The sequence below is a fragment of the Asterias rubens genome, chromosome 3 (genome assembly GCF_902459465.1).
Source record: "Asterias rubens chromosome 3, eAstRub1.3, whole genome shotgun sequence".
Classification (NCBI taxonomy): domain Eukaryota; kingdom Metazoa; phylum Echinodermata; class Asteroidea; order Forcipulatida; family Asteriidae; genus Asterias; species Asterias rubens.
Window position 1 is genome coordinate 5,784,546 of NC_047064.1, and position 16,872 is coordinate 5,801,417.

General features: G+C 40.1%; 1 protein-coding gene across 1 annotated transcript; it reads right to left on the bottom strand.

Moving 5' to 3' along the window:
* Window positions 1–1,737: 1,737 nt before the first annotated feature.
* On the bottom strand, window positions 1,738–15,821 carry LOC117288333 (homeobox protein MSX-2-like). Its single transcript, XM_033769146.1, has 3 exons — window positions 14,971–15,821; window positions 7,999–8,197; window positions 1,738–2,782 (listed from the first exon to the last, which is right to left on the bottom strand). Exons 1-3 carry the CDS (start codon window positions 15,461–15,463, stop codon window positions 2,506–2,508), a joined length of 969 nt encoding a protein of 322 aa, XP_033625037.1. The 5' UTR covers window positions 15,464–15,821; the 3' UTR covers window positions 1,738–2,505.
* Window positions 15,822–16,872: the final 1,051 nt, after the last annotated feature.

Genomic DNA, 16,872 nt, shown 5'->3' on the forward strand with positions numbered 1-16,872 from the left:
TCTCAATTTAGAAGTGAAGTTCTTCAGTAAAAAAAAACAAAGTACTCGACAATTAATTTTATTTAAACATCCCACGCTATGAAATTATTTTGTAAGGCTTTTTCCCCTCACTATTTTGGTTGGATGTTGAAAGATAAGTATTTATCTCTTTAAGTCGAGATCTGTGATAATAATTTTGACAATGTTCTCCTGGGGGAGATGTCTAAATTTACTCAAAGCATTCATAAATTAATACCTGATTAGGATAATGTAGATTGTATAGTTAGTTTAATGCTGTAGTTTTCACAAATATTGCCCAGTGCACATCTTTCACTACCTAGAATCGAACAAGATTTATTATCAATTAGAACGTCGTAAACCATATCTTAGTGCAAAGTGCCTAAAGGCACTGGGGTCGATTTCACAAAGAGTTAGGACTAGTCCTAACTTAGTACTAGTCCTATATGAGATATACAAATTGCATGGATAGTCCTAAGTTAGGACGAGTATAACTGGTCCTAACTCGAGATAAGACTATGTCCTAACTCTTTGTGAAATGCACCCCATGACACTTTTGGTAATTGTGAATCGTCTCGCTTGGTGTATCTCAACATGCATAAAATAGCAAAACCGTGAACATTTGAACTCAATTTGTCGTCGAACTTGCTAAAGAACAGTTTAGAAAAAAACTCCCTTGTCGCACAAGTTGTGTGCTTTCAGATGCCTTGAATTCGAGCTGAGGTCTCGAATTCAATGCAAATATTTTAGTGAGAGATTACTTCTTTCTCAAAAACTACGTTACTTGAGAGGGAGCCGTTTCTCACAATGTTTTATGCTATCAACAACTCTTGAGTCTTCGTTACCAAGTAAGTTTTTATGCTTTAACAATTATTTTGAGTAATTACCAACAGTGTCCAGTACCTTTAAGTATACCCTTGGCAGCAGTTTGTGCAACAAACCCGTGTTTCTCCATCTTGATTCAAGAAAACTATGCCCCATTTTGATTCAAACTAAACGTGCCTATACGTCACAGTCCGAGTTGTTGCCAATACAGGTTAGAAAACTATGGAAGCCATAAATGCAAATCAAAAACAGATAGCTTCTGTTTGTCTACAATGTCTTACAAATAATCAAACATAGAGTTAAATTTGTTGGAAAAAAGCAATTATGGGAGGAAGGTTTACTTAATTGTAAATTTGAAGAAAATGTTAAATTTGGGTTAAAACAACTGTTAACACGATTGGTGGTTTTTACTAACATTCGGCCGTCCATTCCAACCACCTCGGTTTGTCTATCAGCAATGGAAAGGTATAGTTCGCAAGTTGCACCATCTTCGTCATCATCATTGCCTTACCTTTTATTGATTTAAAGGCAGTGGACACTATTGGTAATTACTCAAAATAAGTAATAGCATAAAACACCACTTGGTAACGAGTAATGGGGAGAGGTTGATAGTATAAAACATTGTGAGAAACGGCTCCCTCTGAAGTGACGTAGTTTTCGAGAAAGAAGTAATTTTACACGAATTTGATTTCGAGACCTCAGATTTAGAATTTGAGGTCTCGAAATCAAGCATCTGAAAGCACAAAACTTCGTGTGACAAGTATGTTTTTTTTCTTTCATAGTTATCTCGCAACTCCGACGACCAATCAAGCTCAAATTTTCACAGGTATGTTATTTTATGCATATGTTGAGATACACCAAGTGAGAAGACTGGTCTTTGACAACTACCAATAGTGTCCAGTGCCTTTAAAGAAAGTAAGCACCTCGGTTATTACCACGTTACTAACGTTATGATTGTTCCTTATCTTGATTCAAAGACATACACATACGGGAGTATTGGACACTTTTTAAAAGTAATTCGGATTTAAAGGAGATGTCGTTCCCCTTTAATTTATAGTTTAAAAAATGTAGCTCCTAAAAAAAGGCAAAGGCGAAACACAGCAAAACTGCAAAATTCAGAAAATGTTTGACGAAACCAGAACTATTGTCTTTGCAAAGGTTAGCCCTACAGCACCGTATACAAGTCCAAAATCAATTGTTTTGAAACATCATGACAAAAGGTTTAGGAAGAACAATAATTGAAATACAAAAAAAAAAAACATTGCACAGCGTATAAAAAGCATAAAGAAACGGGTCCTAGATAACCAATCCCGCTGGTTTACCTTTAATCGTTGGATAAAAGTTTCTAAAACAAAACTACACATACTGAACTGGCTCTTCCTTCAAACAAATATTGCAGATTTATTGAAAGGTTGCCGTCTATGTCCCTTTTCGAATCCACGGCTTCGACTTTGAGTTCGGCTTCAGGCTCCGTTCTTTTGTATGAAGCCCTGAACACGTACGCATAGCACGCGCAATATTGTCAAAACAGCCGCGGGGCCAAGCTAGCCTGAGCCGAATCTGGTGCTAAAGCCGTGGTTTCGAAAAGAGCCTATGTCTCTATTAGTGACTAGGTTTGTTTCATGTTTTCTTCATATATATTTTTAGTGGTAATAATAATATCTAGTCCAATTATCTACAAGTCTAGCTTAGTCCCGAGCGATGTAAGGTGCCAGGTGTTAGCAGCGGCCGTTGAGATGCCATTGCTGATGATGCCCCAACCGATGTCACCTCCTTGGTGAAACTTGACGGAGGAAGACCGCCCGGGAGACCCGGTGGTGGGTAAGGGGCGTACGCTGCTGCCGTTGCTGCCGTGTAAGGTCCGAGGGGAGAGTACCAGGGGGTCAGGAAAGGTGCCGTCCACAAGCCTTGGCGCTGGGCTATCTTCAGGCGGGCCATCATCTGCTTCTTCCATTTTGTTCTGAAAACAGTGAAAATATTAAACTATGTTAGCTTGTTACCTTATAAAAAAAGTTGCAATCTTAAAGGCCTAAAGCAAAGTTTAAATATTAACAAGTGTTTTCCAAAACTGTTCGTACTCGATGACCCAAGTTCCCGTAATTGGCCATCCCTGTATTCGGCACTCTACTGTAAAGTACTCGTCCGATTCAAAAGCTGCAGAATTCTGTGTTCACGCGGAAATAACTTCAAGGTTACTCCAAGAAAACAAAAAATTCCACCTGACGATCCATTACTACTCGAACAACTCATCAGAGAGTGTTCCTGTCTCGTAGTCTGCCATACCAGCAGAGCAGGTATATAGATCTTTCCAGTCAACCGTAATTAACTCCAATGGGTTACTACTTAAGAGACGATATTGTCACCCATAATAATGATGATTCTCGCCACGGGCAGGACCACCACCACCTAAGATCAATATTTTCTCCCAAGCGACAGTGCAAATAATTTGCTACAGCACAAACCACATAATCATGAAAGATAAAAAGCCTACATGTTCGGTGTTCTCTTCCTTGCAATGTATCTGTGTAGTTATAAGCTAAACTGGAATCGGCCCGGCGACACCCTGAGCGTTATGCTAAACCCAAATCAGGTGGAGTCTCCAGTTTCTCGGCTGAGTGTGTTATGATTGTTGGAGTGTAATGTATAATGGCGTTTGGTCGCTTCGGTCTACTGTCGTGTGGATTGTGACAAAAGGGGACAAATTGTTCCCGATTGTCAATGTCAGTTTAGGTAATTTAATATTTCAGGCGACACCCTGCATGGGCGTTATGCTAAACCCAAATCAGGTAGATTGTCTAGTTGCTCTCCTGAATGTGTTATGATCTGGCGTATGTTCGCTTTGGTCTACTGTCGTGTGGATTGTGACAAAAGGAGACAAATTCTTCCCGATTGTCATTGTCAGTTTCAGTTATTTGCACATCTCTGATCTTTTGAAATGAGATTTTAAAAAAAAAGGTCTAAATTCCTGATTTATGTTAAAATGCGTGCTTTCAAGAGTGGAGTGTCTGTATAAGCGCATCACTTAATATATAAGAAATAAAACACACGTGCAACTTTAAGCTCGATTGGTCATCCGAGACACGATAAAATAGTGACAGAACCTTGTTTTCACTGTTTTTAAATTTCACGATTTGAATCTTGCTTGTCAAAACAATTTTAAGGGTAAGTTTCACTATGGCCGTCTTAGGGTTATGCACGTTTACACTTTCAATGTATTCAACATTCAGCCTTGAGTTTGATGGTATCATCTGTGCCTGCTTTAAAACAAGATGGTCAGAGAAAAAAAAAATTATCGAGAAAACCATCACGACTGAAAAAAATTTCAACAGAAATAATATCAGCTGCATCTCCGCAAAAGGCGTTTAAACAACGATTTGCGCTTTATAACTCATAAAATGGCTCACTGGGTGCACGAAGCTTTGCAATCATTTTTAACCAAATACTATTGAAAGGGAAATCCCAATGTTATTCCACCCGTCTGTGTGTTGGTTTGAATTGTATAATTTGTCACAAAATATGTGCCAAGCCGGCAGCTGTTGTGATTGCTCAAACATGGGTTTATTAAGCCATAAACAAGAGATATCTAATTTTAGTTACAATTCACAAAAAGGTGTCAATGGCCTTGTCACTGCCGCGGCAAGACAGTTTCTCGCCCAGGACAATGTAGCCCGTGATACAGCAAGTAACTATCTATAATAACATGGTGTTAATATCACCCTTGGTGAATCAAGACGCATCTAAGTATCGTATGATCTTCCCGGGTGTCGAGTTGTCTTTTTGGGACTCTCTCTCTCTCTCTAATCTCTCTCCCTCATTCTCCAAGGGATAAAGTATCTCTGTGTTCAATACGTGACTATATGTCGCAAATACAATCCTTGTTTCTTGCTCACCCTCCCCGACCATCCCCGCTGGCGTATTTTTGTTACCCCGCAGAAGGTTTTGTGTAGACTGCCAATTCCTGGCTTGAGTAGGCGACTACGTTGCAATGCTTTTTTAAATAACCCTCCAATTGGTGGGGGTGCATAACGGCGTTATAATAATTATATGGAACTCGGGCTTGCTTTCCCCTTTTGAAATAATCCTCCAAGAGAGAGCACGTACATGGAGGCGTTTATTAGAAACGTAGTCTCATCCCAAGACAGTGTTACAGTGCAGAACCCCTCGCTGCGGTGTAATGCTTCCCGCTGAGGCCAAGCTAGACTCGACTCAAGTCCCAATCCCGTGAAAGTCCTATTATGTCCAGTCCCTTCGCCTAACCTCTTGGTCGGGACCACAATAGCATGGGTAAGATAGTTGGTAGGATATGCTCAGGGACCTCTCGCACGAGAACGGGACTTGAATCAAGTCTAAGGACAAGCGTGCGGCGCTGAGCGACAGGAGGAGAGAGTAACAACAACGCCGCATCATTCGACCGAGATTTCCCTCACAGAAACTCATTTAACCGCTCGGCGGTGATCGAATCTGCCGCCTTTGGCCAAGTCAAGAGCGGTGTATAAATAACGCTTATCCGTCTTTAGATAGCTCTTCAGTGGTCATGAGGATTGACTGAACCCGCTAAACACGGCATCTTAACCAAGCCCCGCAAGACACTACCTGAAAATTGATACCGGGACGCAACGACCCGTCCCAGGTTGAAGTAGACACGGTGGCTCCGACATTTGAGACGGAAACTTGCTTTGCCTCTCAAAATGTTATCCACCAGCATCCCCGCACCCCCTTACACACTAAAACACGCAACTTGCATTACCCCCAGAAAGAATCAGAAAAAGGGGATCCCAGCACCCCTAAAAGCACACCAAAACAGAACTTACATTACCTACAAAAAGAGTTACAAGAAGGGGGGGACAAGGGTTCCTGTAAAAAAAAGATAGCTACAAGTGTGGCATTAATGATTGCACGAGGACGAGGGGGATGAGGCGTATAGCGCAAGGGGCAGCTTAGCCCGAGTGGCCGGCGGGCAAGTGTTAGCTTCCACCCCGGAGGGAGATTCGGCTCCGTCTCCGGACGGTGTTTTTTAATTGGTTCGAATTCTAATTACGGGGAAATAAAAGAGTTGACGGTGGTTTATACAGTGGGTACACGTGTATGCTCTGAAACGGTATAGGTTCACCTGCAAGAGAAGCAAGACGTCCAGTCAAAAGGGTCAGTTTGAGATTACAGAATGAAAAAAAAAAGGGTCTCAGTTATCACGAAGTCTTGTCAACACGCGTCCATTTGAAACACAATTTTCGGATTTTAAAACGTTAATTGAAAAATAAAATGTTGAACACTCGGATTGGAAATTGATACCAAGAAGAACAGCGTTCCAGACGATTAATCTGCGGAGGCTGAGCAAATATTGTTAAGTCAATATTGCCAAACCATGCAGAATTGATAGATTTCTAACTAGCTGGTTTATAAATTTATAGACAAAGTTTACAAACTGTTTACAGATTGCCAATCCATGCAGAATTTATAGACTCAGTAATTGTTTATAATTTATATCAACACCCTTTATCTCAGCATTCCCAAATCCCCACCAAGCCTGCAATTTCACCAAGCCACAACCCCAACCTTTTTTCTACAACACCCGATCGCTCAAAAAGCTAAAACGCAACTGCAAGACAAGCAAGTATAGTTGATACATCCATTGAGATACTCACTTCCCAAGCAGATTGCTCGGGTTGTACCCGGACATCGGCGCTAATTAGTCACAAGCTAGGAGCTGATGAGTGGGAGAAAGGACATTTTGGATTATTCTTTAGTGTTGCTCACTTGAACTGTCCCCGGGTTAGTGCTCAAGGGCAAATAGAAAGAGCTAGCACGGCCGCGGCCGGTCGGTGTTAGAAATTGATTGTTGGTCTCCAGCGGGTTAAACACTCAATTGACAAGCAAATGCGTCCGTGTCTGTAAGGCCAAAAAATTTTTAAAAAAAAAACAGTTAATCGTGTCCTCCCTCATCCTTATTTTTTTTAGGCCGCATCATTTTTTTCTATATTTTTTTCTTTCTTCAAACAGACAGATTCTCTGTGTATTTCTCATTATATAATCTTTTAAAAGCTTATAAAGTAGGTGGTGACTTTAAACTGAAGAATAGATTGGCCAGTTTGAATTAAAATGCTTGGCGGGCACCATTGAAAGAAATTAAACAAAGAAGAAGAAAAAAAGGGCCGCATCCTCCTCTTTTTGGAAAAACCCGGACGATCAACTGGTATTTTGTTTTACTTGGCCTAATACGAGAAGTGCTACAATACGGAAAAACACACAGACTACGAGAGAGCCGCTGTTTCAATTTGGACCGTGGTCTACCGTGGATCTCAGCGAGACCACGGCGCTCGTGAAGCCCCCTAAAGGGAATCGATACATCCCCCCTCCGTGTTCCCGTGTAATAGGTCTCTCGCGCCGTTTCCATTAAAGATTATCGTTTCGGCTTGATGGGATTTGTTTTAGTGTAAACGACATAATTAATAAGCCATTTCCTAATATCATTGGGTCATTGATTTGGTTGTGTGTGGGGGGGGGGGGGGTAGGGCTTGAGCTGCTGCGCCTTCAAACATGGCTCCGAGTGTTGTTCACTCATTAGACGTTGATGACGAGCAAGTTTGGGAAAGGTTTCTCATGATTGCGTACGCAATCGATTTACAGAGAGTTTGGCCATACGAGAGTCAATGGGGGATCCCGTGCTTGATGGTGGTGTAGGCTAGGGCTGTGTGTGTGTGTGCAGAATGTGGCTTTTAATGGAACACGCAGCTATTTCAGCTGACGGTAGACCGTGTCGCCGATCCATCGATCGCCAACCCGGCCCGAAAGTCCATAATACCAGGTCTAAAACTTGTTTGTTTCTGAGCTTTGGAGGGAAAGGATTCTTCAAATCAAATCATTCCAAACCAAAACTTTGCTTTAACAGAGAAGATTGCTTAGTGATGACAATTACTTCATACCAACAGATCCCATTTAGATGACTGTTAATTTGAAACACTTATTATACATGTATATAATGTATTGAGCAAATTAACCCAGTTTGACATTAAGGCAGGAAGCATTGAGCATTAGAAATTAACAATCGACACTATCTCACAATATTTGTTGGGGGAAAACGCAAGAAACAAACTCAGAGTGTCATCATTGCATAAGCTTATCTCCATCTAAACTTTGAAAAACAATCAAGTTGGTTTATGTGGGTTTGTTTTTATTCACCTTCGATTTTGGAACCACGTCTTGATTTGCGTCTCGGTGAGGTTGAGTGCCATCGATAGCTCTAGTCTCTTGCTGACACTCAGATACTTGTCGGCCTTAAACTCCTCTTCAAGACGCTCCAGCTGTTTGGAGGAGTAGGCCTGCCTCGGTTTCCGATCTACCCCGGGCTTCCTCGGTCTTCTACCGAGAGGTTTGGGACCTGCGAGGGAAGAAATTATCAAAACGTGTAGACGGTAATTGGATTGATTTTTCTTTGAAAATAATATGTCAAACATATAACACACGTCAAATTAAGGCACGGTATAAACGTATTATTTTCCGATTACCCCGGTACATACTTCCTGCGAATGCGAAGCGAGTTTTGCCGTCATAAAAATCGCAACAATTCGCCGCATGTGTTGAGCTGTGTTCAACTCCTGCGAAACATTCGCTGCAAAAAACAGGGAAGGGGTGGGTTGCTTTTAAATTTAAATTAAGACTTATGTGCATTGACGATAGCCTGCTCCTAATAGTCATAAAGTCAAGTGACTGCAAACCAACCCGTTGCTCTTCTTCCCCGATGATTTGACTACACAAGTTCATTTTAAGATGTTCCTTTTTGTTGAACTGATTCTGCGAAGTTTCGATCAAGACGTCTGGTGCTGTATACAGAACAATGTATGTGTTCAAACGTCGATGGAAAATAAAAATGCTGATTTGTTTTTGTACCTGGTGTTTATTAATTATTTTGATGGGAAATACAAAGTTTCTTTCTGTCTTTTCATTTTATTTATATTTCATTGTTATTTTATTTATCTGGGTGTCACCAAAGCTGTGTGACCTGCCGAGCAAATAACCTCTAAACATTTATAAATAAAGTAGAATGTAAACGGTATAGTAAATAATAAAATACTGAAAGTCATTGTACTTTCTCATTGTTAGTGATTGTTTAAATCGAGAAGAAGGATTATAAGTGCTGTTTAAATCGTCCATCAATAACCCCAAAAGACAACGGGTTAATTAAAGGTAACCTTATCTTATTTACGCTCCTGGGTCAACATTGACCCGGATTCATGTCCCATGGAGCTTGACCCAGTTTGAAATCATTACAATCATTGAATCTATACAAAGTATAGCTCAACTGTCGTGGTAGCTTTAATGATAAACACGCGATGAAAAGCGTTCACCAAAACGTTTTATTACAAAGAGTCCACGTTAATGAATGCTAAACTCCAGGTAATATGGCCCAGTTAATAACCGGCTGGGTTTTAACTCGATTGTGTTTGAGAGCGTATACATGCCCTAATTATAAGAAACTCGTTTATCACCAGTTTCCCGCCTAAAAATGACAACTCACTCTTAGCTTCAGATCGCGCGTGCTGTACTTGTAATGTTGAGTACCTAAAAGTTCGTTATACAATGGTAAACAGAATAACAATGACGTAAACCGGCGTATTAATAAACAAAAATCAGATACATTTATGTTGTTCCTTTGTGAGGGGGTCCTCCCTGTCTGACGTAATTATTCCCCAACGATCTATACAGCTTTATAAATGGCCAATCTTGTTTGTTAAAATATCAAGCTTAAAAGACCACAAACGAGGGAATTGAATTACGACGCGGCGTTAATGGAGCGCATAAACGGCAGCACGGGGTATGTGATTAGTGGACAGGTGCGCGTCTGCCGGCCAAGGTAGTGGGGGTGATCAGGCGCCGTGTGGCATGGGCGAGAGGAGACTTTGGCTCATAATACCTGAGAAATCCGTCTTGGCAATGGACTGTATACCTCTTGGTTTGAGAATTTGAAATTAAATTAACATGTCCTCCATATCATGTGTGTTTATACAAGCAAACATGCCATAAAGACATGGAAAAGTATTAAAGGCAGTGGACACTATTGGTAATTACTCAAAATACTTATAAGCATAAAAGCTTTCTTGGTGACGAGAAATGAGGAGAGGTTGACACTGTGAGAAACGGCTCCCTCTGAAGTGGAGTGGTTTTCGAGAAAGAAGTAATTTTCCACGAATTTGATTTCGAGACCTCAGGTTTAGAACTTGAGGTCTAGAAATCAATCTAAACGCACACAACTTCGTGTGACAAGGGTGTTTTTTTCTTTCATTATTATCTCGCAAGTTCGATGACCGATTGAGCTCAAATTTTCACAGGTTTGTTATTTTATGCATATGTTGAGATACACCAACTGTGAAGGCTAGTCTTTGACAATTACCAATAGTGTGTCTTTAAATTACTATTTTATTCCTCATGACTCAAAAGTTACTGGATGAAATTATTTAAAATGTTCTTTATAATGAGCGGCGAAACGTACATCCATATTTTGACCGTCTATAAGGAGCTATTGTGTTTGACAATAGTCCGCTGTGCTAAGACAAAGTATGGTTGATCAAACAGTTTTAAGCAACGCATGTTGAGCGTATATCATTGCGTAGGGAAGAAACTAACTTTCTTTCCATCTACTTTTTGCCGCAACCCAAAAATAATAGTTTTTTTAGAATTTGTGTTGTTTTCAAAAATCTGTTTCTAATTATTCACTGTATGAAGCAATGTAATAACGTTCAGTTGATCATGAGATTGTTTGAATCACCTCGCTGTAAATTGAGTTGTAATGTCCAATGTTACGTTTCTGATGACCACGCCCAGTCTGAGACAACCACGCCCCTTTATCTCGCCCTTGCAGCAGATAACCCGTCAATCATCTTTTGTTGTCACTCAAACTCTCCCTATCGCTAAAAAAAAAGAAGTACATCCCTGATCAACTAACAAGGTTTGATTGATCTCAGCAACACCTTGGTACCAGCAACCGATTTCACGAAACGCTGTGGATTAGTCCTATCTCATGTTAAGACGAATAACTCGTCCTAACTTAGGATGGGTTCAATGCGTCCTACGTCTTTGGATATGGAACTTTACTCGTCCTAAGTCCTCAGATTGATCCTAAGTTAGGAAGAGTTTGGTGAACCCGCCGTGGCTTTCATAAAAATAAAAAATAAAAACAGGCTAAATAAACGACTAGAAGAACAAAAATCGATACCCGACACCACCAGCCAGTTAAGCCGAGTCCCGATTTATAAAAACCATCAAACGATAAAACGCTATTTGCTGGGCCTCCTCTAAAGACGCCCAATTGTTACCGACGCACAGACACAAAAGACTGGCTGAATAATGTATGATGTAGACTGACTGCACGGGGCTAATGAAGGACATTGTTTAACTTTCACTGTCCCTCAGGAAATCCGAACTAAATTGTACAATCAAGATATTACTTTTACATTTCAAACTTGAACTATGATCATACATCATTCTGATAAAGTAGTTGTTGCTACGAAAGCTTATGCACTTGTGTGTTATTAGTTCAGCCCGGTCCATACTTCCTGGGGAGGCGATGCGAAATTTTGTGACGCAATAATCGGTAATGTGCTGTTTCTCCTATTGTGACGCAATAAATTTCGCTTCGCACGAAGCATTCGCAGAAAGTACGACCCGGGCTTTTTGTCTTTAAGGGCTAATAATACCTTCCTTGATTCACCCATAGTTATTAAAAACGATTACGATAGCGTGGTTTCAATTAATCATTGAAAAGTACACGCATGCGCGTATTTCAAAATCATGTAAAACGGGTGAAACAGTTAGAGATTCAAACAAACACGTGCGAAAACTGCGAACAGAAATGTTACTTGAAGGGCAACACTAACATTATTGGCCGAGCAAAACTGCTTGTTCGACCCTTCTATATAAAGTTTGTTACAGACGTTACATTTAACACAATTTTAAACAAGTTTCATGATCAATTTGTGAAATGCCTATAATTAAATTTCGACACGTGGGCTGAGGCATAGTATTGGTTCAGTTTATGTTTGTTTTGTGTCATTTCTGGAAAGTAAATAACATCTTACTTCATTTTCCTTCCGATTTAAGCTTCTTCCAAAATCAATTTGTCTCTGAGTTATATTTTGCCAACTAAGTGCTAAGGAAAGAAGTTGTCTGAACATATCATCACCAATGTACACTCTTCTCTTGTGTTCTATAACAGTCGATCCGATCAATAACAACATCAGTTTTTTTAAGTTGGGCAAACTCTCCACACCAGACAATAAAACCTCTTGAAATCTTTTCAACAATGGAATTAGTTTGAACACCATTAAAATGGGGGTCTGAACTAATGACAGTTTGGGTCTGATGGCCTGATGGAAACGTAGAGTGGTGAACGGGGTTGGGAAAGTGGTAACGCAGACAACATTTGAGAAGGGCTACATGTATCCAGTCTTGTGGGTTGTTGTTTTCTCATGGAGAGGGGAAAGGGTCCTGTGATGGGGGCTGGTCTCCCCACTCCCTGTAGGCTCCCCACCCCCATCTGGCTACGCCACCCCACTGAGTATTAAGGTATGATTTCAAGGTTTGCAATCCGCTCAATAAAACCAAACAATGCTCTTCAAAACTCCCTGTGAATGAGGAACAATGGTAATGATGGCACTAAACAAAATCAATTTTAGACTGTTTGTTGTGTCTACCCCACGGTCTACCCCACCAGTGTATCACACAACAGGCCCACCAATAATGCTCTTTTCCCCGCACCGTTGGAGAACAAATCAAATTGACAATGTTACCTGATAATCAATTGGGATAAGCCAGTTTTAGGTTCCGGGGTTCCAAGGACGATTTAAGGCTTTTAAACTTTAGTTGTGTTGTCAATCTTTTGGATTTGTGACAGGGAAAACCTGTTCAGTTTGTCTAGATAATAGGCGAGTGCGTTTAAAGTTATGTTTTTGTTAATGGTATAGTGATCAACAATTTGCCTTGAAACATTCTTGCAGAAGTAGTAGTTGAAATTTTAAACAGCTCCTCGTGATTAGGTACTTAGATTTGTGTATAATTGATAACTAGTGGACTCATCAAAATCAAATTATGATTGTAAAAATTATATCTTTTTGTCTACTCGCGATATTCATAATTTAAAGCTCTAAACTATTCAACAATTCAAAGTGTTTAAGCCTTTTTTATCGTTAAAAGTCAACTCGTGGGTCTGTATGTGGTGCTCTGGAGCATTTTCTTTTTGCACGCACAGCACTTGGGTCTAAAATGACAAATGTTTGGAAGCATTTGCCCATACAAAGTTATGAAAACAATTCTTAAATAACATATTGACTTTAAAAAAAAAAAATTGTTAAACACCGTTAAAAGATATTTTCCAACAATTCCCATCTTAAATTAGACAAGACAAGAAACATGGCAAAATTATTTTGATAATCGGATGAGCGCAAGAAAGACCGCGATAACATAGGTAGAAGAACTCAAAAAAATAACAACTCACAAAACATTGTTTTAATTCAATGCAGACATTGTTACGTTTCTGCACTTTTATAAACCATTCTTGCTTCACGAGTTGAATTTTTGCCAATGGTTGGCTCTTCAACTGTTTTGGAATAAGTTCAACAATTGTTTGGACAAAAAAAATGATAAAATGTTACGACAAGCATTTTCCTTTAAATCCTACAAAAGTTACTAGATAATTATTCAGCTGGTGAAAACAACCATGTGAAACCACGAATAACTAAAAGTACGTTTGCTACTACTTTTGATATTTTGTGGCGAGAAATAAATTCATTGCAAAGATAAGAATGACAACAACGTTTTTTTTTTTTTTGTTTTTTTTTTTTTGGGGGGGGGGGTTGTTTTAATCAAAGCTTTCATGTGGTGTTGTACTAGAGGTACTGTTGTGTGCATGGTCAAGATAAACGTGACTGACAATTTCAATGGTTTTACGAACTCCACGCTCTCGTTCAAACTATACTGCATAACTGATACTGCAATCCTTTAAAGACACTGGACACTATTGGTAATTGTCAAAGACCAGTCTTCTCACTTGCTGTATCTCAACATATGCGTAAAATAACAAACCTTGTGAAAATTTGAGCCCAATCGGTCTTCGAAGTTGCGAGGTAATAATGGAAGAAAAAACACCCTTGTCACACGAAGTTGTATGCGTTTAGATGGTTGATTTCGAGACCTCAAATTCTAAATCTGAGGTCTCGAAATCAACTTCGTGGAAAATCACTTCTTTCTCGAAAACTACATTATTTCAGAGAGAGCCGTTTCTCACAATGTTTAATACTTTCAACCTCTCCCCATTACTCGTAATCAAGAAAGGTTTTATGATAATAATTATATTGAGTAATTACCAATAGTGTCACCTGCCTGTCATGTTTGCCGCTTTGGTTTTGTGCTTCCAGTTCGGTATAATTAACTGCCAAATGGAAAGGTATGTTAAAACCTTAACTATTGACATGCAATCACTTAGGAATCAATTAGTTTTAATGTACGGTGTGTGTGTATGACAAGGCGTTTGATGACGACCGTGTTTGTATCTTTTTAACGAGGCTCTATCACTTGGCTGACACAAACTAGACTAGGAAAGGTTTCGTGGATGAAACGTCTTGTTTCTGCCTCGTGTTAGGCCTACTCGAAAGGTTTCTTTTTGTTTCTATCTCTGTCCGTCTGAAGTGGATTTACATATATTCATTCCATAACCAAATCAAAACCAGTCGACACCGAATAACACAAAAAATTGTATTGTTTACCAAGTTCTAGTGGTTTTATAGAGTTAATCAATACAATTTTTACTATTCTTCGTATACGCGGTACAGGCATACTAGATATTAACTTTGGTTTTTACCCATACACTGTATACATGTACTCGGTACTTTCCCGAGTCCTGTGAAAAAAAGTACTGAGTATACAGTGCTAACACACATCGGTGTATGGGTAAAAACCAAAATTAATATTCCCTATCCCCGATGCAAATTCAACATCTATTACATACTAGATAGGAACTTTATTTTTCTACTCTGAACGGCAATGTACCAGATGATTGGTATTTTTTTGTTTTCCTTTTTTTTTGTACAGAATTGCTTTTTATAAATAAAAAAATTATTTGACAAAAAAATATTTTTAAGAAGTATGAAATTGAAAACTTACCAGGAATATTTGGTCTGCCAAATGCGGCCGCTTGACACCATGATGACCAAACGGGCATACCGGGAGATGTACCATACGCGTATTGCAATGCTGCTGCACCAGGAGGGCTGCCACACCAATGTCCGGGCGGTAGTCCCGCTCCTCCGACCCCGGAGACTGGTATCCCCGTTTCCCTCAGAGCCTTGGGACGGACCAAGTGTGCTCCTCCGTCCAAGATAGGAGAGTTGAGACTACCCCTGTCGTCCGGACTCAGGACCTGTCTATCGTTCTTGTGGTGGGGGTAAGATGTATGCGAGGAAGCCGATGAGGAGCCAAGAATCTCGGCGATTGAGAAGGAGGACTTGTTACCGGCCGACGATGCGGAGTGCGGCGGCGTGGGGAGATCATCGCTCTCGTGCCCGCTTGAGTCCGGCGAAGGTGTCGGTGCGAGAAGATCTAAATTGGCATCCGTGCTACAGAAACTGTCATCAGCGTTCATGATGCTCACTTCCATTGTTTCTATAATTTCCTTGAAGACAATCCGTTGATAAAAGATAAGTGCTCACTAACTATCAGACTTGTTGCTTAAATCATTAAACAGTTTGAACTAATCACTAAGACATAAAATGTTTGTCCTTATATTCATCCTTGAAAAAAGGAATCTGCGTTTTTCTGTTTGGCAGCGACTAAATAGGACTTACATAACGCAATGGTTTTCATCGAGTACTCATTTTGCAGAGAAGTGCCGCAGTTTAAAAATGCAATACGTGTTTTTAACACTTAGCCTTATTTTTATGAGATCTTTTTCCCTGTGAGATGTCAGGCTTGGCTGAACTCCTCGTTAAAGTCGACTCATCTCAGCGAATGAGAGCCGCTGGACTGCTCCTGCAATCACCACGCACGATGCACCGAAGACTGTGAATGGCCGCTGCCCGGGAAAAAAATAATAAAATCGATAACCACCCGGGCTTATTGGCTTAACGGAACTTTCTATCTCGCCTATACGTTTTATGTGTGATGGGGATGGCGAGCGGCTTTTTGAGCTCTAAGGCACTGAACACTATTGGTAGTTACTCAAAATAATGGTTGGCAATTTTACTTGGTAACGAGCAATCATAGCTGTTGATGAGTGAGAAATGGCTCCCTCTGAAGTAAGGTAGTTTTTGAGAAAGAGGTACTATTCTTCTCACTCATATAATAAAAAGACTGCAGCTGAAGCCTTTTAGTATAATATACTATTATTATATCTCAACGCACATAAAGTATATGATATAGGATATAGGATTTGAGGCATTGCATGGTGAAGTATCAATGTATATTTGGTTTGCGGTAACACCATGTGTGTATCTACTTGCCAGGTAGAGTTGTTCTTAGGGAACTGTCTTGCTTTATTCTACTGCCGTGGAGTAGATAATCGGAGGTTCGTCAGGAGAAGTGCCGCAGTTTAAAAATGCAATACTTGTTTTTAACACTAAGCCTTATTTTTATGAGATCTTTTTCCCTGTGAGATGTCAGGCTTGGCTGAACTCCTCGTTAAAGTCGACTCATCTCAGCCTCCTGACGATGACTAGAGCAAGCTAGTCGAAACGTTGAGACCAATTTCAGAACCGACTCCGCGGCAGTACAGTTAATTACGATCCTATAAGCTAAAGTAGTAGTCCAGTCTAATTTCTATACCATCCGCCCTGGTAATAGTTAAAAAGCAGGACAGTTCTTTTCAGAACTGAGAAGTCTCCCGAACCTCCGATTATCTACTCCACGGCAGTAGAATAAAGCAAGACAGTTCCCTAAGAACAAATCTACCTGGCAAGTAGATACACACATGGTGTTACCGCAAACCAAATATACACATAAAGTAACGCAACAAAGGTGATTTTTCTTTCACTCTTCTCTTGCAACTTCGATGAAAAATTGAACCAAATG

Bases quoted from the DNA above. Each gene is read 5' to 3' on its own strand.
- LOC117288333 (XM_033769146.1), bottom strand. From the start codon at position 15,463: ATGGAAGTGAGCATCATGAACGCTGATGACAGTTTCTGTAGCACGGAT. The intron at 8,198-14,970 runs GTAAGTTTTCAA...CTTCCCTCGCAG, and splicing joins TGGCAGACCAAATATTCCTG to GTCCCAAACCTCTCGGTAGA. The intron at 2,783-7,998 runs GTGAATAAAAAC...CACTGTTTTCAG, and splicing joins ACGTGGTTCCAAAATCGAAG to AACAAAATGGAAGAAGCAGA.